This window comes from Cyrtonyx montezumae, unplaced genomic scaffold, assembly GCF_038088225.1.
Source record: "Cyrtonyx montezumae isolate F1298 unplaced genomic scaffold, pur_monq_1.0 scaffold_4, whole genome shotgun sequence".
NCBI classification, from domain to species: domain Eukaryota; kingdom Metazoa; phylum Chordata; class Aves; order Galliformes; family Odontophoridae; genus Cyrtonyx; species Cyrtonyx montezumae.
Window position 1 is genome coordinate 7,302,642 of NW_027072045.1, and position 27,070 is coordinate 7,329,711.

The 27,070-nt window shown below is 47.8% G+C and overlaps 2 protein-coding genes across 5 annotated transcripts in view; both read left to right on the forward strand.

Annotated features, from left to right (window-relative positions):
* Positions 1-27,070, forward strand: part of CCDC186 (coiled-coil domain containing 186) — a 134,826-nt gene that overhangs the window by 1,713 nt on the left and 106,043 nt on the right. The gene's annotated exons all lie outside the window — the stretch shown is intronic.
* AFAP1L2 (actin filament associated protein 1 like 2) overlaps positions 12,500-27,070 on the forward strand; it is a 53,013-nt gene continuing 38,442 nt past the window's right edge. For all 4 annotated transcript variants that reach the window (XM_065746913.1, XM_065746910.1, XM_065746911.1 and 1 more), the window contains exon 1: positions 12,500-12,598. In XM_065746913.1, coding sequence (XP_065602985.1) covers positions 12,583-12,598 — 16 coding nt within the window. In that variant the 5' untranslated portion in view covers positions 12,500-12,582. The remainder of the gene's footprint in view (positions 12,599-27,070) is intronic.

Here is a 27,070-nt window from a genome sequence, read left to right on the forward strand (position 1 = left end):
AATTATATACAGTTGAGATGCTCTGTGAGTAGGTAACCTGGAATTTCTGAATAGTTGTGTTGAGTAGGCTGCCATAGTTCCACAGTGAAGGTTGTCACTTACAGATGCCTTGTTTTGTGATCTATCAAGTGTGCAGAAGGCAAGGTCACTTTCCCACTTGAGAGAGCAGATTTGGAGATGACTGAACTGCCCACTATTTCTCAATGAAATTACATGATCTATTGTGGCCTCCGTTTAGAAAGCTGAATGTTAGCATCTCAACTCTGCCAGTGTCCCATCCCAAGCTTGCAAAACTTTCTGTCCAACTGGAAGAGTAAGTTCTCTTGAAGCTCGCTCACAGAACTTCATGATTTTCTTGTTTGTTACCGTTTCACACTGGTGTCATTTAAGAGACATTTTAGTGGCATAACTCTCAGAAACATATATATTTTTTTCAGTTTGGTTAGTGGCCTTTCATTAAACATAGTTTGTGATGCATTGCGCACATAGCTGCAGTGTGCTGTGAAAGGTTAGAGTAGGGAAACTGCAAGTTTTTTAATAGCTGCATGTGGAGGCAAGAGTAATTCTTTTACTCCTGTCAAGACAGATGTCATCTTGCCTTACCAACCTGTCTGGTCCCAAATCTGTCTGGGCCTAGCACTGAAGTACCCTTTCCTTGCTGTGATTATTCTGACACTAGTCATGTTTTGAAGTGAATTCCCTTTCTGTAAGCCATCACTGCTTCTGGAGCATCTCTGCCACGTCAGGTAATAGCAATGGGTGGAGAGGTATTATGTTCTGGAGGAGGACAGGTGGAATAACCATGGAGTCACAGAATATCCCAAGTTGGAAGGGATCCACAAGGATCAGCAGCTGGTCAAGGCTGGTGGTCTGCACTCTGCTCTGGTGAGACCTCACCTGGAGTACTGTGTACAGATGTGGAGTCCTCAGTATAGGAGAGACACGGACCTGTTGGAGCACATCCAGAGGAGGGCCATGAAAATGATCCAAGGGATGGAACACCTCTCCCAGGCTGAGAGAGCTGGGACTGTCTCTGTGGAGGCCTGAGAGCAGCCTTTCAGTATCTTAAAGGGGGCTGTAAGAGAGAAAGGGACAGACTCTTTTCAGGGTCTGTTGTGATAGGACAAGGGGAAATTGTTTCAAACTAGAAGAAGGGAGATTCAGATTGTATATAAGGAAGACGTTTTTTACAGTAAGGGCGGTGAAGCACTGGAACAGGTTGCCCAGAGAGGTGGTGGATCCTCATCCCTGGAGACATTTAAGGTGAAGCTGGACTGGGCGCTGAGCCCCTGATGGAGCTGTAGGTGTCCCTGTTCATTGCTGAGAAATTGGACCAGGTCCCTTCCAACTCAAATAATTCTGTGGTTCTATGGTCATCTGGTCCAAGCTTGATTTCTCCAGAGTTTGCTGGGATGGTGTTTAGCAGACTTAGAAGAAATGCATGCCAGTTGTTATTACCTGTTTCAGACTGTGGAGAAGTCAAGTTCGGAGCGCCTGTGGATTATGAGCATCTTTGCTCAAGTCAGTGATGATAATGATGCACAAAGCATGCAGGAGGCAAGAAAATCTACTAATCTGTGCTGAGATTCTTAGGGCTTGGTTCCACAACCCCCTATCACATTTGGTTAGCCCCAGGTCAATATCCAGTTCTTTGCCAACACATCTGCTGGAGTCCAGCATGGTCTTCAGGAAGGAGTGCTCTTGCCAACACGTGGTATGATTTTACACCACTGCTATGGAATGAAGAGCCTTTCTCTTAGGGTAGAAACAGTCTTGATGATGTGGGTTGCAGGACTGTTCTTGCTGGTGAGTTTTTCTTCTGATTTCTCCCACACACATATTTTGTGCTTGATAAAGTAGAAAACTAAAAATCTGTTACAATGCTAAGATGCTGAGATTTCAGTCAGGCAACTCTGCTGGCAGGAGCTATGTGATGCTGGCAGTTGGCATGGAGGGAATAAGTGTTATTAATTTTAATGTGAGCAACAGTGCAGGAAGTGGGAACCTAATTGGCCATTAATGTTGTTTGCCTGTATGCAAAATAAATTATTTGTTGCCCAAAGGGCTTCTAAGGGAAATAGATTTCTGCTAATGATTTCATAAAAAATACTTGTCCACAAGAAGAGGTACTCCTTCCACATGCACCGTGGTCTTTCTTTTGAGGTAAAAGGAAATGACTGAAGGCAAGCGGTTACCTGATATGCCAGAAATCACTGTAGTTAATGTGAGTGCTTCTCCTAGGACTTGTAAAGCCAGGGCCCACAGGACTTTGCTCCTAGGCATTAGGAAATGAAATGTAGAAGGACTTGAAGAAGCAGAAGCAGTTGTGCAAATCCCAGCGGTGCCTTACCAGGCTGTGCCTGGCTCCCTTGGGCGCTCTGACACCTCCAGAAAGCACGTCCCCCAGTGCAAACCCCCTGCAGTCAGTGGATTCTCACTGATGTCGCACACTTGGGAGCAGGCAGGCTCTTTTCATCTGTCAAGACCAGAAAAGTCTCTGAGCATCCCCATTGGGTCTTGTCCAGGCAGTGTGGCTTGGTCATTGCTAACAACTCTTCCTTTAAGAGGGCCTTACAGCTGGGACTTTTTTTTTTAAAGCTTTGGAAACTGAAACTAACTTTTTCAAAGGTATGTTTTATTTTAAATCAATAGATTTTGGTGATGGGATTTTTTTAATCATCTTATTTTTCTTCTTTTCTCCTCCCTCTGCATGTTACAAACCAGCCTTCCAGGGAGGTGTCCCTGTGTTTCCCACTCATGTGTGAGACAGCTCTTTCTGAGTCTCTCTGTAAAATGGAGTCGATGTCTTGTCTGTACAGTAAGTCTGCTCGTGTGCATAACGAACAGTTGAACTGGGTTGCTGTTCTGTACAATTAGTGTTTCAACCGTCATACTGCAAACAGCACATACTGCACTCCTGTGCCACTGTAATCTGCATCACTGTTGTACTCGAGTCAATGAATAAAGTTTGGAGCTTTATTCTTAACTGCTGGGTTCATGTAGTCTCATTTATTTGTGTTTTTTTTCTTTCATCTTGCAGAGCTGTATCAGTCCTCTTAGAAAACAGGTTGTGCTCTCAGGAAGGATACAGTTGAGGCATAAATGTCCAGACCAGAGCAGATGAACAAAATTGCATGGCTTCAGTAAACATCTGACCAGACATTCTAGAATGGACATAAGCTTCTCGTAACTATATTGCTGCAGTATCTATTCTACAAACCACATGGGAGTGTTAATGCTGTGTGGTTAGTTGGTGGTTTAGAAGGACCAGAGATAACAGCAACGTCAGGTAGGTGATACTGTTAACATTGTCTTCACAGCATAAATAGCTTCCTTTCTCTACCCTTATGAGTTCAGCTAGAATTTTAGTCCCTGATAAAGTATTTCTGTGTCTAAGAGTTTTAAATTAGGTGTTTGCCTAACTACTGCCCAGCCTCGTGCTGGATGTAGAAGACAGGGGAAGGTGCCATAACAAGAAATGAGGCCATAAAACAACATAAAACATAACACAGAACATCTTCAGGTCATGTCTCCAGCAGACCCTAGCAGCAGCAGCAGGGTTGAGTACGCCCAATGCCTAAGAAGAAAGAAATGTCAAGAGACTTCACTCGTTAGTACACACAGATATGCCCTGGGAAAGGAGCCACACATACACATCTCTGGTAGGTGACCTGCTGTACATCTGTACTGAACTAGTGTGAGCCTCTTGCACTTACGGGACCTGGAACAACCAGACTGGCCTTTAGGTTTGTTTCTTAAAGAGAGAGGGGTGTGCAGTGATGTTACTATTTGAGATGAAGCCATTAGGAATTGATCCTAAAAAACTCAAAGCGGGAAAGAACCATGCTCCAGGCCATTGATATCTGAGTGCAGGCCTCTGTTGAGGGGCAAGAGTGGTATAGCACACATCACAGAATCACCGGGTGTTCTGGATTGAAAAGGACCTTAAAGATCATCCATGCCACGGAGGTGGCACCTCCTAGCAGATCAGGCTGCCCTAGACCACAGTCAGTCAGTGATGGGGCATCCACAGATTCTCTGTTCTTCTTGGGTCTTTCCACTCTCAACCACAGAGAAGAAAAAAATCAGGTATCCTTTTCAAATTTACTCATGAAAAATCCATTTCCCAACTCTCGGCTCCTTCCTTGTGGGAGCAATTACCATTTGGTGCCAGCCCTAGGACATCTCTGGCCAGCCAGACCATGCAAGTCCCCACCAGCAGCCCCCAGCCAAAGCCCTAGGTTTCTCTTTTTCTTTCTTTCCCTTTTTTTATTTTGTTAGACCATTTTTCCCTGCTCCCCTCCTCCCCACAAATAATGTGAGGTTTATGACCCCTGAGTAATAGCTGAGGAATGCACTGTATCCTACAGCATCCCAAGGCATCTGGCAATGGGAATCTTCACAGCATGTCAAAAATACACAGATAATACCACTGTAAATAGCTCAGATCAAAACAAGTCAAATGTCAGTGCTAATTTGCTGTCAAGTATATAGTCCAAGACCACTTCCTCACGCACAAAGAGAAATCCAGTTCCTGAGTGTGGCTTGCTCTGCTGTCACACAAGCTCTCTCCCCAGCTCAGAACGAACAAGAGCAGTTGTTTGGTTTTTTTTTTCCCTCGTTGTTTTTTTTCCACAGTTTTTGTGCTGTTCGCTGCTGAGTCTGAGGCTGGGAAATGAAACTTCAATCTCGACTGCCATTTTTCTATTGTAAGAAAGGACTCTTGGGAAAGATATTTACTGTTTTCTATGGCTCAGTTAGAGGGTGAGAAAGGAAAGTTGTTCCAGGGGTTCCCATTACAAAGCATTTTTTTTCACGTAGGTTCACTTTTTATCTTTTAAGGACTTGGAGATTAAAGAGGCAGCAGCACTGGAACAGGAAGCTCACTGTACGTCCAAAGGTCAGGTGGGTCTCAGACAGCCACGGTTTCCAGTTCTCTTTTATATACGCACTGCAGATTGAAATGTACGTCCCGGGCTGGACGTAGCCATGGTAGTGACGGGGGCCTATGGGCTGGGGGGGGGGGGGAAGCACAGGGTGGCCCCTCCTCAGTCTGCAGTTTCACAAGATGAGGACTGGGCTGCTCAGCCAGCCCAAGGTGTTCCCACGCCCTCACAGCTCCTTCCTGCCATCAGATATGTCAGCAGGACTGGCTGTGGGGTCGCTTTCCATGACATGCAGGAACTGATCCTGCTTAGAAAAACATTCATTTTTTATTTTGTTCCATGCTTTTTTTTTTTTTTAATGGAGTCAGTTCCCTGCTTTGACAAACGCGGTAGCTTCACAGAATGGTTGTGTTGGGACAAAAAATAGGCTCAGGGACAAATGGGTAGTGGGGTATGAGAGTGTTAGAACACGGTACTTCAAATGCAGGGATAATGTGAGCATTGTATCCTGAAGTCAGTGTCAGAGGGCAGGTGAGGGCCCTCCCTTAGCTCTGCAGCCCGTCGGCACATTCACACTTTCTATTACTAAGAAGTCATTAAGAGAGGTGTAATCATCTCCAAGATGTTTGAGGTTTGTGCTACCAGACTTGGATGTATTTGCAGAGCCAGGAGCATTTCACCCACTGACCCCTGCTGAGTGAGGGAAGCAAAGAAGCAAATTAAAAGCAATGCTGTCTGGAATCCTCTGGAGGAGATGGCTGTATCATCACAAGAATAAGCCAGGGGCAAGCTGGCACTGCTTGGATAGTCACGGTCCTGATGCATTATCCTGCATCCTGACTGCTGCTAGAGACCAGGACCACGTTCCAGGGCAAGGGGATTTAGTTCCCAGTCTATTTCTTCCTTTTTGACATTCCTCCCCATCAACAAGTGTGGTCAGAAACTGTTGCTTACTTGTTTCACTTTCCTTATTAGACTCCAGTCAATGTGGAGACAATGGAGGCAGGGTCTGTGGGACAGCAGGCTGAGGCTCATGTCAAATACATTAATGAAGAAAGCGCTGAAGATTAAACATAGTCCTTGCATTAATGTCTCTGCAAGAGGCTTTGTTGAAGTAGAGAGCCTCCATCCTGTCACGCTGGGTTATAACATCCTTAAGAAGGGTGTAGGGGTGGAAGGAGAAAGGGTTGTGCTCTGAGCCTCATACAGTCTGTGCTGGATTAGTATTCAGGGCAGAAGATGGATAGGGCCTCTGCTGAGCACTCTTGCCTTCTTGGATGTTGTACTGTCTTTACTAAAACTGGACCATGCTACTGAGACAGATGCTCTCCTCTGACAAGGTGGTCTCTGCAGAGTCGAGCTCTTCTTACAGAAATTCCTGCTTTTCAAAATTGTAAGAGTGAGGGGCTGAATACAAATTCATATTGCATCCTGGGGTAACCCAATGAGGAAATATCAAGAGGTAAATCAGGTCTGGCAGGAGCAGACTGACGAGGGAGGAGGCTGTCTGTTGGAGGTCGGCGTATCATGCTTGGGAGTAGATCCATTATCCCATTATTTGGGATATCCCAACCCCTGTGGCACCAGGTTCTAGAGAGGAGCATTGCTTGTAGAACCGGCCCTTTTCTGGATGAGCCCAGTCAAGCTGCCAGAAGCACTGTCCTATCTTGGCTGGCTCTTCTGGATGCAGGATACATACTGCAGAAGAAACAAAAAGCAGCTGAGTCCGTTCAAGGAATTCACTGACATTGATGCTTTGAGGTCTTTATGTGAACCGAAGGGATGGCTGTGAAACACGAGACAAGCTAATAATCAAAACAGGTTTTACAATGAATGAACTGCTGCTGAGAAGTGCCTGCTTTACAGCCTTGATGCCATTCTGGATGTTAAATGACTGCCAGGAGCAAACTCTGCGGTACCTCAGTTCGCTCTTACCCTAATTACCGTTTACAGAGAAGTCCCAGCTAGATGAATGAGGATTGCAGTATGAAAGACTTTGAAGTAAGATTTATTGATGTGACTACATGAATAATTCTCCTAGCAGTGATGCATTTAAGAGCACAGATACTGGGGGAGGAGGGAAGCCAGATATTCAGAATCATTAAAAAGTGTTTGTTTTATTTTTATGTTGTGGCTTTTGCTGTTTTTCGCACACCACACCCCTGAAAAAAAAAAAAAAAAAAAAAAAAAGAAGAAGAAAAAAAAGATGTAATCCTTTTGAGAAAATAAATTAAATAAGTGATTGTCAGCTTCATTGGGACCAACAAATGCCACATCATGAACGTGAGCTGCAGTTGTGTTCAGGCAGTCCTGAGCACAGCGCTGCAACGCTCCAGCATTGCTACCAACACTTGGCATTCAAGGTTTGTTTTTTCCATGACTGTGTAATTGTTTTCTTTCCTGAAAAATGCATTTGTGCTCCTTCTCCCCGCGGAGCAATGCCAGCACAGAACACAGGAGAGCTTTCCTGCGCTTTGAGAGTTCCAGTGTCAATGGTATGATTGCTGGGCAGGCCTAGCAGCCATCTGATGAGCACAAAACCATGGTCAGGTTATCTCACCAAGGGACTGAAGTAAACCATAACATAGCAAAGGCACTTGAAGCATGAATGTTCAAGAAGATTTCTGGAGATCTCTTTGGAGGTGGGAAGCCATTACTGCTCATCGCCACTCCTCAGTGCTGGAGGTGCTGCATGCAGACATGGGCAGGTTTTCAAGCAACCTTTCTTGCTGGTTGAGCTGCTGTAGCTCACTTTGCACAAAGCAGTGCAACAGGAGCCATAGTGTTTGGTGGGTAGCCAGTGAGAAATGCAGTGACAAACGTGCTACAAGGAGGCACTGAGAAAAAAAAACAACTCTTGCTGTACTTTCTGTACTTAGAAACAACCATGAGCAGAAACCTCATCCTGTAGCAGAACCTACATAGCAGGACCTACATCTCTTCACTGTGTCTGTCATCCTCTACCACACACTGTGACCTGGGAGGGTGGCTGCAGCCCTGTGCTCCATGGGGAAGGGCAGTCAGGGCCTGTGCCCCTGGGCCACTCTCTCAGTGTCATCCCCCCTCCAAAAAATCCATTTCTGGGCACCTGGCCTGCAGTGTGAAACAGCCTTTGTGTGATATTTTGTCAGCTACAAATAATTGAAAAAGGCCTACATAAAGTCCTAATTGTGCCACAGAACAGGCTCTTCAGTCATCCATCTTCCTATTAAACTTGCGAATTTCAGCTACTCAGCCCTGTTGGAGTTATTTTCCCCTTCCCCTCCTTCTTCTTTTAAGCTTCTATTTATATTCTCTCAGTTGTCTCTGCCAGAAGATCTCATGTGGATACATTAGGCCTTTTCAAAAGGAAAGTTGGATTACAGCGATTTTTCTCCCCGTAGGACACAACAGCTTCATCCTTCATAACAGAGCAATACACTATAACTTCATTATGGATGGCATGAAGCTCGCCTATTTAAACAGAATACTTAATGACAGTCAGGAAGGCAGGAGAAATTCAATTCCACCGCTCTACGTGGGAAAAGGGAAGCTGCGCTTTTGGTATTTACTGAGGCTGACTTCTTGACTCAAAAAGTCTCTTTTCACAGGAAAAAAATAAACTAAGATTCAACTGATGCAGGTGAGATCTGCTACCTGGTGGTTGCTTTCACTTTGTCAGGTAGTGTGACAGATCTAATGTTAACAGCAGACCTGGTGTCTGGGTGTTGGACTCCTCCATAGTGCCTGACCACCCCTGGAGCAACACGTAGTGTGTTGGTGCTCTCCTGCAGGGACTGCAGGTTCTAGGTTTTTTCCTTCTCCACTTCAGCAGCACTGACCTCCAAAGTGTTGCCCTGCTTGTTGACGTTGGCTGGGTGGAAGCGGCTTAGGCTAAGGAGAAACTGCGGACTGAAGAAAACCTCATTTTGGGGAAAATGCCAGAATAAATAGCCTTCGGTGAGCCTACAGCTGACATCAGAACACAAATTGTGGTGGTGATGGGGGAGGTTTAAAAAAAATCCCAGTAAAAATTTGTGTTTTCCCATATTTTGAGAAAGCCAACTAAGTTTTGGTGGTGCGGAACATTGCCAAAAAGTCATCCCTACTGAGGTGAGTCCTTCACTGGCAGCCTGAGAGTCCACACATTTTTTGTGGACTTGGGAAAGACTGTTCCACATCGGTTTACCAGTAAAATCCACAGGTTTGGTTGAGGTTTCTAATATTTGAACGCCACGATTTGTCATCCCCTCAAAAACTGGGATAGTGGCTAATTATATATCAGGAATCTGTATCAGAAACTTTCAGGAAGCTTATAGACATGCCCCGTGATGACTATAAGCACAACGTGCTGAAATGCAATGTATTGATCCCCAGCAAGGCCTGCTGGGGGAAGCATCCCCGTGTGGAGTTTGGAGGGGAAAACTGAATGCTTTTTACTTCTTTTACTGGTACTGTACACTGCAAAAGGAAAGCTGAGGGCTTCCCTGGAGGCAAACAAGGGTCTGTAGTGGAAAATAAGTGTAAGGAAGGAATGGCTCCAGGACGAAGAATTGCCCAGGCTGTTGAGCACACCATCCACTCAGTGTCTTGCACTTTGGCTAGAAGTAGATACTGTATCTGTCAATGTAATTTGTTCTGGAATCGGTTTGGACTCAACAACTGCAAAAGAAATGTCAAAAAATAGGAAGCCAAGGGAAGCTCATCAAAAAGACATCTGGTCCTGCTGTCCATAATGGGAAATCCCCCCTCACTCCAGCCACTCTTCCCAGCCATGGTCTTTTGAAACAGTTAATGTTTGAGAAAATCCAAAACATTGCTGGAATGTATCAGCCACAAAGCTCTCGTATATCTGAGCAGCTGAACAACTCTGGTTTTGTTTGTGTTAGGGTTGATTTTCTTGTCTTTCATCAGGGTGAACATCAGAAATGGCTGGAGAGAAGTCAGCAGAGTGAGACCAGTGTAAGGCTGGCTTAAGCTGGATTTGACCATTTCTTTTATGGCCAGAATCATGGAACACTTTACAGAGAAGCAAGAAGACCTCAAAAGGGTCACCTATGGACACGATGCTAGCAAGCCTTCTGAAGTGAGGGGGTCATGTCTTGTTTTCCAGTAGAGCACTCCTGTTCACCAAGTGGATTTCCTAGCAGCCACCATGCTATCCCAGCCAGGACCCACCTGCCTCCCTCCTTCTTCTGGCCCTTTCCTCACTGGCTGAGCCCTGCCAGGCTCCCAGTGTTTCCCTGGAAACAAGGGCAGCTCTGATCTGCTGAAAGCACCCAGGAATGTTACCTCTGGGGAAAAATGCTCCTGAGAGTTTAAGCAGGGTTCCTAGCACAGCTCTGCAGTAAAGTCATCTGACAATGACATTTATGACTTTTATTACAGCAGGATGTAGGGTCTTTGATTGTATCCATCAGGACAATGTGCTGTGCAGGTCTGTATTTGGGAAAACAAACAAACAAACAAAAATATTTAGTGTTGCCTGTGAATAGAAGACTGGGATCACGCTTCTGCTCCAAGTCTTAAGCAAATCTTAGAGCTTACTTGGGCTTCTATATGTGTACTCAATTCCTTCCCTGTTCCACAGCCAGTGAAAGTGTGAAAATGAGAGTCTGCAAGGTCAGGAAGGTAGAATCTGTCGTACACCAAGACCAATTTGAGGCAAAGCTGTCAGTCACTGAAAGCCACAGCAGAGTACTTAAGCAAAGACTCAAGCAGGCTGATCTTGGTCCTCAAAGCTTGTGACAAATAAGTAATTTCTAACAATAGTTATAACTAATAACCATCAGTTATAATAAGAGTTAAAAAAAAAGCAAGAAATACATGGGTATGTATGAAGGAAGCTATTACTTTATTGGTTCCAAGAAGCTCCAGCATGAAAACCAGCAAACAAGTGTGTGCACTGCCTGGGCAGAGTAGCAAATGTTGGGATGTCGGCACCAACACTGGGAACACTCCTTTTGTAATTATTTCCCAATTCTATTAAACCCCTGAAGCAGCTGTGGGATGTCCTTATCACAACCAGGAGCAGGGGGACAGGGATTAACAGGGATGTAAGGGCTCAGGGGCCTGAAGACAGGAATCTCAGGTATCTGCTGCCTTGATGTCTCACATCATCTTTAATAAGTTTGTTTAACTGCTGTTTCCCTTCATTATGCTTGCTGAGTTCAGAATGATCACCCACCTGCTTGGAGGCACAGGCACGCCTCAGGAGTTCACCAGCTCAGGGCAGCAGTGCTAGGTTTTGAGAACTGCAGCTGGAGCCTTCCCAAGCATATTTAAAGCACTGAGCTTGGCCCAGGCTGCCTTTAGCCCCAGCCTCAAAGCCTGTGAGTTTCTTGAGGGCCAAGGCCAAGCCCAACCATGTACACTGTCTCTTGTAACTCTGGGCTGTGGAGTGGCCTGGGTTGGAAGGGACCTTACACCCTCCTGCTGCCCAGGGCCCCACCCTGCCTGCCTGAGCACCTCCAGGGATGGGGCACTCACAGCTCTGGGCAGCAGTGCCAGGGCCTCATCGTCCTCTTTGGAAAGAATTTCTTCCTAATACCTAATCTAAATCTACATTTTATTTTATTTTTTTTAGCATAAAACTGTTACCCTTTGCCCTATCACTGCACTCCCTGATAAAGTCCCTCCCCATCTTTCCTATTTGGCATTCTCTAAGAGTTGTCAGGCTGCACTGAGGCCTCCTCAGAGCTTTCTCTTCACCACATTGAACAAGCCCAAGTTGAACTCAGCCTGTCTCCAAAGCAGAGCTGCTCAGTCTCCCTGATCGTGACCCCCTCTGGACTCACTCTAACAGCCCTGTGTATTTCTTGTGTTGGTGTCTGCAGGAAGACATCCTTATTGACAGAAGCATTTGATCCTGTGGTGTCTCCAAAATATCGGCCTCAGGAACAGACTCTCCACTTATTATTGGTGCACTTCCCACACCAGGTCTACCTGAAACACTCGGGCAAGAAAAGCAGCAGTGGAACCCTCTCTTATGAAGGGGCTGGAGCGCCTGTCCTGTAAAGACAGGCTGAAGGAGCTGGGCTTGTTCAGACAGAAGAAGAGAAGGCTCTGGGGAGACCTAACTGCATTCTTCCAGTTCTTGAGTTGAGCTTATATGCAAGAGGACTGACTTTTATACGATCTAACAGTGGCAGGACAAGGAGGAATGGCTATGAACTAAAAGAGGGGACATTTAGGTTTGATGTTAGGAAAAAATTCTTGGAGGTAGAGAGGCTCTGTCAGTGCTGTCCATATTGCTGCGGCTGCCCCATCCCTGGCGGTGCTCAGGGTCAGGTTGGGTGGGGCTCTGGGTGCCCACAGCAGGGATGGGACTGCGTGTTCTTTAGGGATCCCTCCAACCCAAGCCACGCTGAGATTCTGTGACCCCAGGGACACCTCGCTGGGAGAGCAGCGCTGCGCAGGAGGCAGCCCCTACCAGGGAGCCTCGGCAGAGCTGCTGGGGTGCGAGCTCAACGCTTCGGGGCTACAACCGGGACTGCCCCGGGGACGGGGGGCTCCGGGGCGCGCCGCTCTCCTGGGACAACGCGAAGCAGCGCTCCGCCGCCGCTCCCCACCCCGGAGCCGCGGGGCGGGGCGGGGCGGGGCGGGGCGGCCCGGGCCGGGATCCGGTGCCGGCGGCGGACAGGCGGTGAGCGCCGGAGCGGAGCGCGGACCGCAGCGCCGTGTCCCGGAGAGCCGGGTAGCCCCGGCAGCGGCCCCCATGGAAAAGTACAAAGGTGAGAGCCACGCGTGTCCGCGTCTGCAGCTTCCCACGGGGAGCGGCGTTGAGTGGGAAGAATGTCGGGTCGGAGGTGGGGGGCAGTGTGGATCGCCGTGCTCCGCGAGTAGAGAAGTGCGGCGGGGATGTTTCCCACGAGCGACGGGGGTTGCGAATCGAACCCGTTTTGCTGCCCGAAAGCTTTGCTGGGCTTCTCCCCGGCTCCACGCAGCGATGCTCGGGCACTGCACCGGGCTCGGCTCGGCTCGGTTCTGCTCGGCCCCGCGTGCAGCGTGTGGTGCTCGGGAAGTTCCCCTCTTTGGGAGCGCCCGTGGGGAGCGGAGCCGGCGCTGGGACGCGCTGCGGGTGAACGGGGCTCTGCCCGGACCGCCGCCCTCCTCGGGACGCCCGGAGGTGCGAGAGGGGAACTTGGAACTCGGCACGCGTGTTCAGCTCGTATCCCTTTCTCCCTCGCCCTTCTTCATCGCGGGTCCCGTGTAATACCGAGGTACCGCAGTGGTTGAAGCGGATCTCCGTTTTCTGCGCGTGCTGCGCAGAGCCCCGCAGACCCCAACACAGCCGGCACTGTCCGTCCTGCTGCTCTGATTCCCGCTTACAATCGATGCTTTACAAACCTGATAAGCACAAAGCAGAGTACTGCTGGAGTGACGTTCAAGATGACATTACAAGCCAAATATTGTGCAGTTTGTTTTTATTTATTTTTTTCCTCCTGCTGGCAGGGGCTGCACGGTTCCATTCAGCTCCAGCGGCAAAGAAGTAGATTCATTAAGATTCAGCTATGTTTTGTATGTTGCCTTATTTAAATATGCACACTGCTCTCCCTCAGAGCAGCGAGGATGTGTTCTGCACATGTGGGATGAATAGCAAGTGCTGCGATGGCTTGCCAGTGCCTTTGTGCCGCTGGGAGCGGGTGGGAGCCGGCCCGGCATTAATGAGGGTGCCGAGAGAAGTGGGGCTGTGCGGGTGGGAGCTGGCCGTGGCCCTGTTGGCAGTGGGGAGGGCACGCACCAGGCAGGGCACTGAGGAGCAGGCGGAGAGAGCAGTGAGTGGTAGTGAGCACGGGGATAGGTGCACGTGCTGGTGGGGATGGCTGGATGCATGGGAGGCTTTGCTCGTGCCACGCAGCGCTCGTGCAGCTGTGATGCTGCAGGTGGGTGTTAGGCAACAGAGTGGTGCTTAGGGAGGAGGAGTTTGACTCTAAGGCCTTTTCTATTACTTGGAAACGACGGTCGTAATCATCAGCAGACAGCAGCGCTGTCTTCCTTAAGCACAGGCAGGGATGTGCTTTAATTCTGGCTCCCAGCTGGCATGCAGGTGTCCCTGCTGTTTCAGAGGGTGACACACCACAGGAATCCAGTTGGGCGGACGTGTGGGGCCGGATGGGTGCGAGCTGGGGCTGGCGGCCCATGGGGTGGCACCGGGAAGGGCTCAGGTGGTAAAACCTTCCTGGGAGCAGCATTCCTTTCCCAGCCCCTGCCAATGGGGGTGTGGGGACAGCTGCACAGGGGAGTTCCTTGGCACTTATTAGGTCTTAGCAGGAGCGAGTTGGTGGCATAGGTAAGGATTAAAGGGTGACTTGGTAGGAGCATGAGGTGTTTGCTTGCTGGTTATTGTGATTGGACTGGGAGGAGGGGTGTGAGCCTGTTTGGGACTTCGTGCACGTGCTCTTTTTAGCAAATTCTTGAAAATATGTGGTGATAGGACTGGGATTAAACTGTAAAGCAAAGAGGACGATGACAAGAGCCACAATAATGGTCTGAGGCCCTTTAGAAAACTCTTGTTAGTCAGAGTTGGAATTGAACTGATTCAAATGAATATGGTCCACACTCCATACAGACATATGTGTTTTCTCTTCAGCTGAGCACCAACACAGCTGTTGTGCTCAGCTAATTGTCCTGGTGCAGCTGGTGAAAATGGGGCGGTGAGGGCCCTGTACCAAACCCAGCACAACACTCAGCTGCTGGGCTCAGTCCCCCTTGATTAATGTCCTGAGTAACTCCATGAGTGAGTGACCCTGGTGGGTTTTGGAGAAGGGAACAAGCACAGGAGTCATTTGCTCAGCAGGGATTGAGGAGATGAAACCTATTTCTGGGACAGAAACCGCAGCCTGTGTCAATGTTACATCTGCTGTGCCCTTCTAGCCAAGCCATCCCACGCAGCATCGCTGTGCCAGTGTCATATTTCTGTCTCAGAGATGGGCAGAGGGTGCAGTATCCTTCAGTCCTGCTGCTCTGGTGTCTGTGTGGTGTTTGTTTCATGTGTGGGATGGCTCTCACTCCTTCAGACACCTTCCCTGCTCCAGCTGCATGCATGGGATCCCTGTGAATTAGTTCCTTGTGCAGCAATGGCTTCCACTGAGCACCCACAGCTTGGCAGCACAGGGAGGGCCTATGCAAAAGTGCTGCTGCTGCTTGGAGCATGGCTCCAGCTCCGCTCCAGGATGGGAGCGGTATGGTAAATTCAGGACCCACGCTTCCCAGCACGTGGGTGATGCATTCCTCCCAACCACCCTACCTGGCCCAGAGGAGTCACCTGGAGGCTTTCAGGAAAGGTGGAGATGTGGCACTGAGTGATGTGGCTTAATGAGCGTGATGGTGACAGGCTGACAGTTGGACCGGATGATCTTAGCTGTCTTCCAATCTCAATTATTCTATGATAATAAATTGGGTGTGGTGTTGTCTTGAGAGATTCCCACCTGCCTCCAAACAACCCGCTGTGCTCTCTGAAGGGCAGCAGCCAACCAAGGCAGGAAAGCACGTCTTCAGGCAACAACCACCAGAGAGCCCAGAGCTGGAGGGTATATTTCAGAGGAGCAAAAGTCAGCTGTGATTAATCACGATGCAGAGCATCTGGGCCATAGGCAGTCCTCCCTGAAGCACAGGGCCAGTGCGAGCAAGTGAACTGGGTCGCTGCAGTCCCAGAGCCAGTCAGACGGGCTGCCTGCTGGTGTTTACCCGTGGTGGCAGGTGAGTCACTGCTGCTCTGCTCCCAGGTCAGCAGACAGGACGTGTGTTGTGCTGCGGTCTGCCTGCACAGCTTGAGGGTGTCTGGTCTGCTATGGCCACAGGATGCTGCCGGTGCCAGCCCTGCTCCTAGCTGGGCTGAAGTGAAATAAAGGCAGGTGTCACAGCTGTGGGGCATGTCAGAGGCATTCAGCTTCAGCCCTACACCGATCCCAGAAGGCAAGGAATGGGGCCAAAAGGCACTGAGGGCAGCTGCTCTGTGGAGGCACAAGTGGGGCAATTCCTGTGGGCACATTGGCTCAGTGTCACCAGGGCTCTGGTCTCAAGTTTGAAACACGCAGGCCAGCATGCACCAGCATACTATTTTTTCTTTTCTTGTTTTATTTCTTTTCCTTCATCCACTGACCTCTATTGACTTTTTCATGGGCAAAATTCCATAAAAAGCACATCTGAGGATGGTTGGATATATGGCAGCATTGTCTTTGGTTATAAACAGCTCTGTCTGGAAGTAAATATCTCAGAATTATAGGATCAGGCTGAGACTCCCACGTAATGCATGTGATTTAATAGAAGCCAGTATGTCCCCTCCTTGGGTGGACTGTGCTCTGTCTTGCATAAAGATTTTTCTACTGTCTTTTTCCCCCTCTATTTCATTTGGACCCGCTTAGGATGAAAGCAGTGCAAGGCTTACAATCTGCCTGGGAAGCAGAGACCCACCAGCCCCAGCTGGCAGCTGGGCATCTGGGCTTTCTTCCTCGTGCAGGAATTCAAACCTCCCCCAGAGACAGCGGGAGAAGCCTCCACTCCCAGCAGAGGGTGCTGCACATGGTTCTCCTCTTGTGACTTGGGGGACTCAGTCTGCTTAAAAACATCTTCAGACTCTGTATCTCACTAATTATTAATGGCTTTGGGCTTTTCAGAGTCAGCACAAAGTTTGGAGGGTTAGAGGTGGGCTGCTTGGCAGCCTGGATGCTCTTGGGAGCTGTTGGCATAACGCTTGGGCAGCAGTGCTTTTGAGCAAGGTGGACCTGAGCCAGGAGTGTGTTGCAGTTTGTGCTTGGGCTGTGGCTCCATCCCTTCCCACGTGAATGGGGCTTGATGTGGATCGAGGGTGCAACCTCCTCTCTGGGGTTGATCTGCGGGAGGCAGGTGCGAGAGAAAGTGTGGTCACAGGCTCCTGCAGGCTGAGAAAAGGTATCTACGATCCAGATCATTCTGCAGATCACATCGTTGTTATTTATCACTGAAAAGCATGAGAACTATTCAGGCTTTGGAAGGAAGAGCTGGCTCGCACGGAACGTGAGTTGCATAAGGGCTTTGCGATGTCACTGGTGAGCTGATTTGAAACGTGGAGCTTGCTGGGGCTGAGGAATGTGACTGGGCCAGCTGCAGCCCCACTGCCTTCCAGTAGCATCCATTTGTCATTTGTTAGAGCAGGGCAGTGTGCGTGTCCAGTCAGCATGGTACCAAACAGCTCTGACTTCCAATGGTCCCACTGTGCGTGAGCGGAAATCGGAAGTAGTGCTCTTTGCTAAAGGGTACGGGGTCATAATGGTTATAGTTGACCACCTCCTGCAGCTTATAGGAGTGCAAGTGCAGAAATGTGGGCTGCAGAAGTGGTGATGTGGTAAGGCCAGGCTGCGGCAGGGCTCGTGTCAGCTGGAGGCCATCTGTCCCCTCCATCAGCTGCTCTATTCCTGCAGCTTGGCTGATCTGGTGTCTTCAAGGATATTTTGTGTTTTACTGCAATCTCTAAAAATGTGCCTGGTCATCTTGAATAGTGGAAACTTCTGCTGCTTTTACTGTCCTATTTCTCAGGCCTCCCCATTGCCCTGGGGTATACAGAATCTAAGAGAGAGCTGGGATTGTGATGTACTATTCCACATCTGCTATAGGATTGCTTGATCTTGGCAGCTGATGAGGTATGATAAAGCCTCACATGAGAACTGTTCAGGCTCTTAGAGCTCCACCTATGCAGCTGAGCCTTCCTCACCTTGTTGCCATCAGCAGGGCTAGGGATGGGCTGCAGCATTCTCCCTGGCTCTCAAGCACAGGCTGCAGGGTGGATCCCACTCTGTGTGTGACCTGTGGGATCTGGGATTTTCCCCCATCCCACTGTTTGTGGTCCCCACTTCCCTGAGCAGCAATCAGAGTGCAGTGCTGCAGATGCTCAGCCCCTACAATCCCATTTCTGTGTGTGTAGCTTTGGCCAACAAGGAGCTGTGCTGTTGGAGGGTGAGGGCTGTGCGGGATGTGGAGCCTGCTGAAAAGGCACACCCAGCTATTCTCAGTGACATACAGCAGATGTGCACTCACCTGGATGCAAAACCAGAAGGCCACATTTCTTCTCACCAACACCACGTGGAAGTCAGCTACTGTACCACTTAGAAAAGCAGTGCTTGTAAATGAGTTATTCTTCAATTAAGCACAGTATTGTATATAAACACAAGTTCTCATCGCTTCTTCAACTTTATTTCATCTTCTCTTTCCAGGCACGTTATAAGACGTATGCACATACACAGAGTTTTTGAACTCTTGAGCAGTGCTTGCCAGTGATGTTTGTTACCCATTCCCTAGCTGCCACGCCACTTAGCTCTGCTGCTGCAGCTTTGCAACCATCCCCCTGGTGAGAAGAAGACTGTGTGAAGCTAGCTTATCTTTCAGGTGCTGAAAGGAATTATTGCCTTGTTTGGTACGGATTGCCCTAATGTGCTGTCACTGATCCGAGTGTCCATAAATGTGTCAGTGCTTGCAAACGTGGCTTGGCTTATGTCTGAATCCATTTGAACGATAGGGACTAGTTCTAGGAAAGTTCCTCAGATCGTGGTGTTTATTATGCTAAGCTTCACTCCTGTTTTCTGGGTTTTTGAATTGTAATTCTACCTCTGATCCTGATCTGCAGATATTGAGATGCTGTTAATGCAGTCTGTCATCTGAGTGCTTAGATCGTGGGAGCTAGCCCAGCTCCAGCACAGCAGGCTCTTGATTTAATCAACTGTATATGCCAAAATCCCAATCAAATCTATCTAAATGCACTACCCTAGGTAATGCTGCCAGTGTCTCCTGGTGGTGTGTAAAGTGGAGCTGTGAGGAGGGTGAGGATGCGGTTGCTTCAAGGCTGTGTCTGTTAGCACTTCGTGCTAGGTAAGTTCCGTGAGCATAGTCTGCAGCTCGAGCTGCTCAAGCAGATGCTCTCTTTGAGTGCGGAAGAGGTCTATTTCTGGAAATTGAAGTGGGAGTTGGCGGGGTGGGGGGAAGCAGAATGGCAATCGAAAGTTGTACATTATAAAGCCTGAATTCCCATGTCTGACAGAGAAGAGAAACAAATGCTTTCTTAACCCGGGATGCCTCAGTGTTCCCAACAGCAGAATGATTTATTTGTAATTCTGATAGCTCTCCGAGCCTCTAAGCCAAAAGAGCAGCAGCAGTTTTGCTGTACTGCTCTGGCTGAATGCAGCAGGCTCCATGCAGTGCCCAGCCTGAAAAACTGGTGCTGTGGGAAGGGAGCATGGGTACGTCCAGGGCGTGGGCACCTCTGGTCCTGAGGCAGCCCCCACAGGTTTGCCTGTGGCTGAAACCCCACGTTAAACAGCATGGAATTGAAGTTCTGTGTTCAGTGGCTACGTCAGCCTTCCTTCAATTCTTTAGCTCGAATAATGACATCCCCTTTCAGTTCTGCATGTACTATTTGCTGCCAGTATCATTCCAGTTGTGGCGATTCTTTTATGCTTGTGCTGGTCACCTTCCGACACCATGGGTGTTTCAAAGCCTGAGGACAAGCAGGAGCACAGCCACGGACAGAGCACAGATTTAGGCATTTCTGAGCGAGGACTCTGAGACCAGATACAGGGCGTCCCATTAATGCAGTGCATGCAATGAGATGGGTATCCCTGCTGTTAACATAGGCAGTTCTGTCTCTCTTTGAAACTTGGTGTTACCATAGAGCTGTATGAAAATTGTGGGCTGTTGTGTGCCACTTGCAGATTGCATGTTCTTACTTCTGTCAGCTGTTTGATGTCTCGGTGAAGAAATAGCTCGATCTGCTCAGGACTCCAGTGCTCTCCTTTAAGGTATGCTTGTAATGTTTAATTGTGGTCAGGCAGCCTCCCACTGTCACTGTCCGTTAACTGCAAAACCTCAGTTTGCTTTTGTTCCCATGCTGGATGGAGGTTTTTGTTGGAAATGCTCTGTTTTCAGCATATGTTCCTGTTTTTCCTGACAAACATGAATGTCTGTTTGGCCCACATCTAGAGGAGGTGGGAAAGGCCAAATTCATTCCTGGTGTCCCTCCAGCACATCCAATGGATGGACCGCAAGGGTTAGATTGGATCTGAGGTTTAGATTGGGCTTCCTGAAAGTTTAACTAGTAGTTACCGATAGGTTACTGAACTATATTTCTGGTGCAATTAGTAAGGATGCTTTGGCACACTAAGAAATGAAACTTCTAGTTAACAAAAGCTGATGTGTGATAGAGGGGGAATGCAGAGCTGGCAGTGTATTGCCCCACAGAAATGCTGGCGCTTCCGGGTGCTCGGAGCACAGCCATGGCTGACCCTTACTCCAGACATAATTCCTCGGACCATTGAAAACGAGAAGGCTTAAGCACACTGGGAATGGGCTGTGTGGAAACACAGCCAAATCCTCTGCAGAGACCTCAGCCAGGACTGGAAGCCCTGCTGCTGAGAGACCCTGCTGGTGCTCCACATCTTCTGCTCAGCTGTGATGAAACGGAGCTCCTGAGAGCTCCTGCTAATCCCAAATTCTGTGCTGGAATTTCAGGTTTTCTTTCAACACTTGCCTGTAAGATCTCCTTTCTTTGTTCATACATTCACTTTTCGTCTGCGTTATTCCCAAAGCTTAGGCCTGCTCTGCCATAGCACGGCAAGAGGGAAGTAAAATATTCCCTTTTTAATATGTAAAGGGAGCTGCTGCCTAACACAGAGCTGGCTTCTAGATGAAAGAGTCAAACGCCGAACTGTTCTGTTTCAGTTTGAGCAGGAGCAGCTTTGATCTAGAAGAGATGACTCAGTCAGTAGCAGGGAGCAATTCTTTATAGTGAATTCAGAAATAAAGCCCTAAGATCTGGGCTGTGATGGCTCTGACGCGTCAGTCACAGCGTATGTTATGTGAAAATGAAAACCATAATGTCTGAAATGAAGTGTGGAAGTTTTCTGACACAAAAAAACAACACTTGTGATGTTGGTTGCCAAGAGCTATCCTGCAGCCAGAAAGGGTTGGGGTGGGGGAAGATGGCTTGTACAGTGATGGGAGCAGTGAGCAATGTGGACAAACCAGGAAGGGGAGAGACTTCCTGCACTGCAGCTCAGGCCAGAGGTGGAGCCAGGATTAAAATTTGGGTCTCTTGGCCCTGAGTCAGACTCAGTAATGTGTGTTTGTTTGCTGCCTTGCCATCCTGATTCGATGCAGCTCCTTTGCCATCACTTTCTGGAGGAGAAGGCAGGTGTGGTGAGGCCTGACTCGGTCACAGAGGCAGCTCCGGTTGCATGGAGCAGGGATGGCCAATTCCTGCTACTGAGCTGCTTTTATTTGGAGCCAGGTGTCCGGCCCAGATCCATGCAGCTGTATTTTGTGGCACTACAGCTGCCCGAGCAAACACAGCTGGACCTGGACTGGGTCACAGCACAGGCCGCAGGCGTGCATGGGGCTGGGTCAGCACTGCATGGCCAGGAGCCGGGGGTGTGGTGAAATGCATCTGGCGTGAGGCTGCAAGCTGTTGGCAAGTCCTTCTGCAAAAGTATCACTGGTACTCAGTATTTCTGCAGCTGTACTCTGCATTCAGTGTATGCTTTGTGCTGCTGTCCTCTGAAGGCTACGTACACGTGGTTGTCTAGCTTGGGAGATCCTCCGAGAACATGTCTTTGTTGGTTTCACTGGCTGCATGCAGTAGGTGATAGAGACTTCTTTGGCACAGTCACCTTGTGAAACCTCCTGCTCTCCAGCAGGTTATTCCTGCTGAGGATGGCCCAGCCCTTCAATCCCACCTCCTTCCCTGCTTCATATTTGATATTCACCCTCCTTTCCACTCTGCTGGCAGGCAGCTGCTAGGTAGCTTCTGCCCAGGCAATTTTTGCTCACTGGCAGACCAGAGAGCAAGGAAAGCAGTTTGCTGGGCAGAAGCATCAGTCCCTTAGGTAGTGATGCTCCATCAGATGGCTCCTGCAGGATGCTGAGGGTGTTCATGTCCTCCATGGTCACCTGGCAGCAGGGACTGACTTAGCACTCATTCTATCCCTCCTTGGTAACAGACATTATAAAGAAATAGTCATTTGACGAGGTGACTCAAGCTATAGAGAAGAGGGAATTAAACGGGGAAAAAAGTCCCTAAAATCATCTAGTTTACCCCATGTTCCAGAAAGTAGGTATCTTCTGGTGTTTTCCCAATTTAAATTAAAGTATTCCAAGTGATGTGACTTCCCTCTGATCTTTCAGGGATTACTCCATGATCTGGGAGGTCTCATTATTCCTAGGGATGTGGTGTGAATTATTAGTCCTGGATACATATAATGAAACAGGAAGATAATTTGCTTTCTTGGTGTGGCAAGAAAACCCACCTTTTTCCATGATGCCAAAGAGCAGCCATTACTGTGATGTGAGAGCTAGAAAACGTGTGTCAGTACCAGGGGATGTACTGAAGATGCTGGACCAGAGCTGCTCTGGCTCCCAGGAGTGTCACAGCCAACCTGTGCTCAGACGCAAATGGCTGTCGTCCGGCAATGTCACCATGAGGCTTGTAACCCTTGCCAGTCTTGCCCTTTGGGTGGAAATACATGGGAAAAATATCCACAGCTGTATGGTGATAACCTTTGCAATCTGTTGAGCTTTATTTGGCCAACCTCCAGGTTTTGTAAACCTCGTGTTTGTGAGTTGTACATAGTAGTAAAGGTACCTGGATGCCATAGCTGTTCTTAATTACTGTTAATGTAGGTCATAACAAAATGTAGTTTCAGTCCAGAACTGGTGACAATCCTCCAAGCTATAGGTGTGCCCAGCGCTGCAGTATTGTCACTGGCGTGTCGTCTAGTTGGAAGAAGATTGATAGGATCAACATTATATCAGAAAATCAGAGTAAGCCTGTAGAAATTTTTGCTTGCAGTGAAGACTGTAATTTTTAAGTGATCGGACAAAGGGATAATAAATAATAAATGCAGCAGGGAACAAGGAAGTCATGTAGCAACAGTAAAGGATCCAAACATATGGAAAATTCAGTCCTGTGGAGAATTAAGTCACTATTATGTAATCGGGATCAATGGAAATGAGCTGATGTCAGTATTGGACTGGCTTAATGCATGCATGGAAAATTGTGTCCTCTCGGACAGACCTGCTAATAGGAGTGAAAGCTCCATGCATGCCACATTTCCATTAACTGTATTTTATTTTTTACCTAGAAGGGTTCTGATCCAAATCCAGCAGAAGTAAGTAGGGTTTCTTCTAACCTAAAACTGATCTGTTGTCTGGATCTAAAGGCTCTGTAGAAGATGACAGACAGTAAGACACTGCAATGAACATCTACCTTATACTGTTTGTTTAGGGCAAGACTTCTTCCTTTTTCTTCCTTTTATTTTTTTATTGTTTTTTAATTTTTTTATCTGATTGAGCTTTTTGCACAACAGAGTACCTGATCACCCTTCCTGGTATGGCTGTGGTGGCCCAGCGGCCTTGGAAAGTCCCTACCTAGTTAGGAATTTCCTTCCTGAACCCCCACTTGAGGACTAGAAGGAGCAGTACCTGGCACCAAGAGTTGCCCCTGTGCCCAGGGCATGGAGACTCCAGCACTGTTACAGTGATCATGGAATCATCTTGGTTGGGAAAGCGCTTTGAGATCATTGTGTTATGACACTGCCCAAAGACCTGCTAGTCTTCTATGGCATGGCTGTTGTCCTGTGAGACAGATCCTGTGGTGAGAAATACAGAGCAGCAGAAAAACTCCTAACTAAAAGGAATCTTTTGGTGAGAAGCAATGGGATTTATGAAATAGGCTTGAAATCTTGGAGTGGTTACTGCATAAGAAAACATGTCTGAATCAACAAGTTTGGGGAAAAAAGTCAGCTGTTAGATGTTAGTGGCTGGAGCTATCATGTGAAGTGAATGTGTGGGTGGTTTCGAATTAGTAGAGATGCCAGAGGTGGAAGGAGACCAATAGGAGAAAAAGGGATGGGATAACCTGACCTCTGACTGTTTTCAGTTCAGGGAGAGCATGAAGGGAGTGGGAGGTCTCTAAGGGTGTCATCATGGGAGAGAGCCTGAGCTGTTCAGCACCTCACACCCACGGGGAAGGGTAGCCCTCACCCTGGCCAGGCACTAATGCTGCTTGCTTTATGCCTGCTCTGATAGGCAGCTCACACTCTGAGCCATTTCCACCAAAAAACCACTTTGTTGTTGCTGAGTATACCTTCCACTGCATTAAAGTTGATATGACTCAGTGGAGGGTGTAATGAATACCATTGCTAGTGCAGGGGAGGACTGAAACTGCAGCCAATGGCAGGGAGAAGAAAGAGGAAAGAGGAGCACAGGGGTCTCGTTAGCTTTGTGTGTTCCTCAAATGGAAAGCTTCTCAGTCACTGAAATAACCTTTATGTTTCTCAAAGTGAACTCATGGGTAGGAGGTAGGATATGGAGGGAGGTATGGCAGAGATAGCATACAGCCTCATCTTCAGTTCCTTAGACATTTCCTCTGCGTATCTTATTAAGCCTCTTCACATTGAGTTAAGAAACATTTTCTGTGCTGAGAAATAATCACTCTTAAAATGGTGCTAGAGAGGTGAAGACACCCTTGGCTTTGCAAGCAAAGTTAAAGTGACTGCCTCTACTTCCTGTCCAGCAGAACTGTTGAAAGTTGGACAGTGTCTTTCCTGAGAAACAGCTGCTCAGAAATTTAGGAGGAAAAATACTTGATTCCTTGCATTCTGGCGGATTTGAGGCTCACCAGCTGGTTGAGTAGCCTGCCAAGGCTCATGCTGTTGTGGAAATGTACAGTAACTGGGCATAAGTAGCTGTAAGCCCTTTTTGGACTCGAGTGTGAAAATGTATTAATGCTGGGAAGCTGTTGAATGTCTCTTTCAAAGTAGAAGTAAATCAGAATGGAATTGCTCTGACTTTGCCCACAAATAAACTCATTTTGGTGAATTTTCTGTCCCTGTTCCCACAGTACCTCTTAAGCTATGCCTGCTGGCTGGAGCTGTCCAAGCCCTCCAAGGGCCTCATACTGATCAGGTCTCTGTTTGAAACGTGATATTTGACTTAAGCCCTCCAGTTCTTATACTTGATTTTTGAATACTTGTATGTGTAATTTGTATTATTTCAATTTGAGGATGAAATTCTGACTATGTTGAGGAAAGTCTGCTACTGACTTCAAGGAAATCAGTCATACAGACTGAATTAAACAAGGAGAGAGGGAGGGAATGCTCACGTCAAAAAGACTTTTCTTGAGCAAATGCAAAGTATTTTCTGGATTAGAATGCAGTGGTGATGCTTATCCACAGAGACAGCTTTATCCAGCCTAAATGCGTGTCCTGGTTGGGATGTTACTGTACAAGTGGGTGGGCTGTTAATAACTGGCTGGATTTTGGAGTTCAAGGAGAAAAGGTTTGTGGCTTGTTTTCTGCCTGAAGACTAGTTAGTTACAAGTGGAGTTTCCCAGGGGTCTACCCTGGGGCTTATCTGTATCAGTGACCTGGCAGAAGAGAAGTATGCATCTCAATAAATCTGCAGTTTACAGCAGACTCCTGGGGGCAGCCAATATTCATGGAAGGTTATTGGGAAGATGAAGCTAGGCTCTTTGTATGGTTCATGGTGGGAGAGCAAGAGACAGCAGACAAACAGAACTGGAAAGGCTCAGACTCAATGTGAGAAAAATCCTTGAGTATGAAGAGAGTCAAGGTGTGGGCATGGTTGCACGGACGTTGATCGGTCTCCATCCTTCAAGGTTTTCAAGCCTTGATCACTGGACAAAGCCCAAAAGAGCCTAGTGTGAGTTAGTGAATGCTGCTCTGAGCATGCATCTGGACTAGGCACTGCCTGAGGTCTCTTCCACCTGGAGAGTTTTTGGGATTCTTCAGATTAATAGTGCTAGAAAGAAACAGCATTTCTCCTCCAGGAGCCAAAGACTTTGGGATGTAGTGGCTTTCCAGAACATGCTTCTGTTTTAAGCAGGTGCCATCCCATTACCCACCCGTACCCATGGACCTTAACAAACATGAGCTCTGGGGCAGTTATGACCCAGATGCTACACTGGGAATAAATTCATTATATTCATGTCACAAAGCAGCTTTCTTTAGGGTGTGTGGGGAGGATCCTTGCCTGCAGGGAACGGTTGAAGGTTGTGAGCTGTAATTAGTTGTTTCGTGAGAGTTCTATGTATGCATTCTATCAGGCCAGGAGCTGCTTGTGTGTGGCATAAATCCCCAGGTAGACTTCCTCCTTGCAGGCTAGCAGGCTTTGGCATAGTCCAGTCTCTTTGTGGCAAACCTGTCCACTGATTGTGAAGCTCAAATCAAGATTTCATCAGTGTGGAGTGAATTCTTTTGTTGGAATTAAGTTCAGGATGAAAAAGACCAACACTTCTTTGGATCTGACCCAAGAATTTAACAAAGCAGCTTCCATCTATTTGTATGGTTTGGGGGCTTTGTTTTTATTTATTTATTTATTTATTGTATACGCTATATGAACCTCCTGTACAAGAGAGAGAATACATGATGGACTGGTGGGAGGCATTCAGATGCTGCCAGAGGGATGTGATGCAATTTGGTGCGGTGCCAATGTTTCAGTTGCAAACTGAATGTAGGTGAGTGCTGATTGAAATGAGCCCACACAGCAGCAAACTGTTGCATCTGTAAGTTTGGTTTAAGGTAGTGTGTGGAAATACAGGTGAGCAAACTAGATTTTGTCCTTCTGATGATAAATGAGCAGTCTTAACTCTGTATTTAAATCCACAACACTAACAACCTACTGATGCGTAGTATTACTCTCTCTAGATAAGCTTTAAGAATAAACATAAGTAGTAAGATATACTTGTTAGTTATTGAGGAGTAGACAGCTTGGAAAAATGTTTGCTGTATGTTTTACACCTTGTCATCTTAACACTCTTGATGTGTATAAAATGCCGGTGACCAGCTTGGTGGCAGAGGGGAGAGCAGGGCTTTGTTGATCTTGAATTTACTAAGGCTTTGGCCAGTATTCAGTCCCTGTGAGTCACCAGGAGTCTGGTGCTGGGCTTCCTGTTACAACAAAGTCATGTGTGTATAGGTGCCAGTTCAGCAAATCGCCATGAAGATGATGAAGGGACTGGAGCATCTGTCAGAGGAGGAGAGGATAACAGAGCTGGGACTGTTCAGCCTGGAGAAGGGGAGGTTGGGAGGGCTGTTATCGCTTTGTATAAATACCTGATGGGGGGGAGTAAAGAAGATAAACAGGCTTTTCTCAGTGGTATCTACTGAAAGGACAAGAGGCAGTGGGCACCATCTGGAATGTAGAACTCCATTATAATGCAA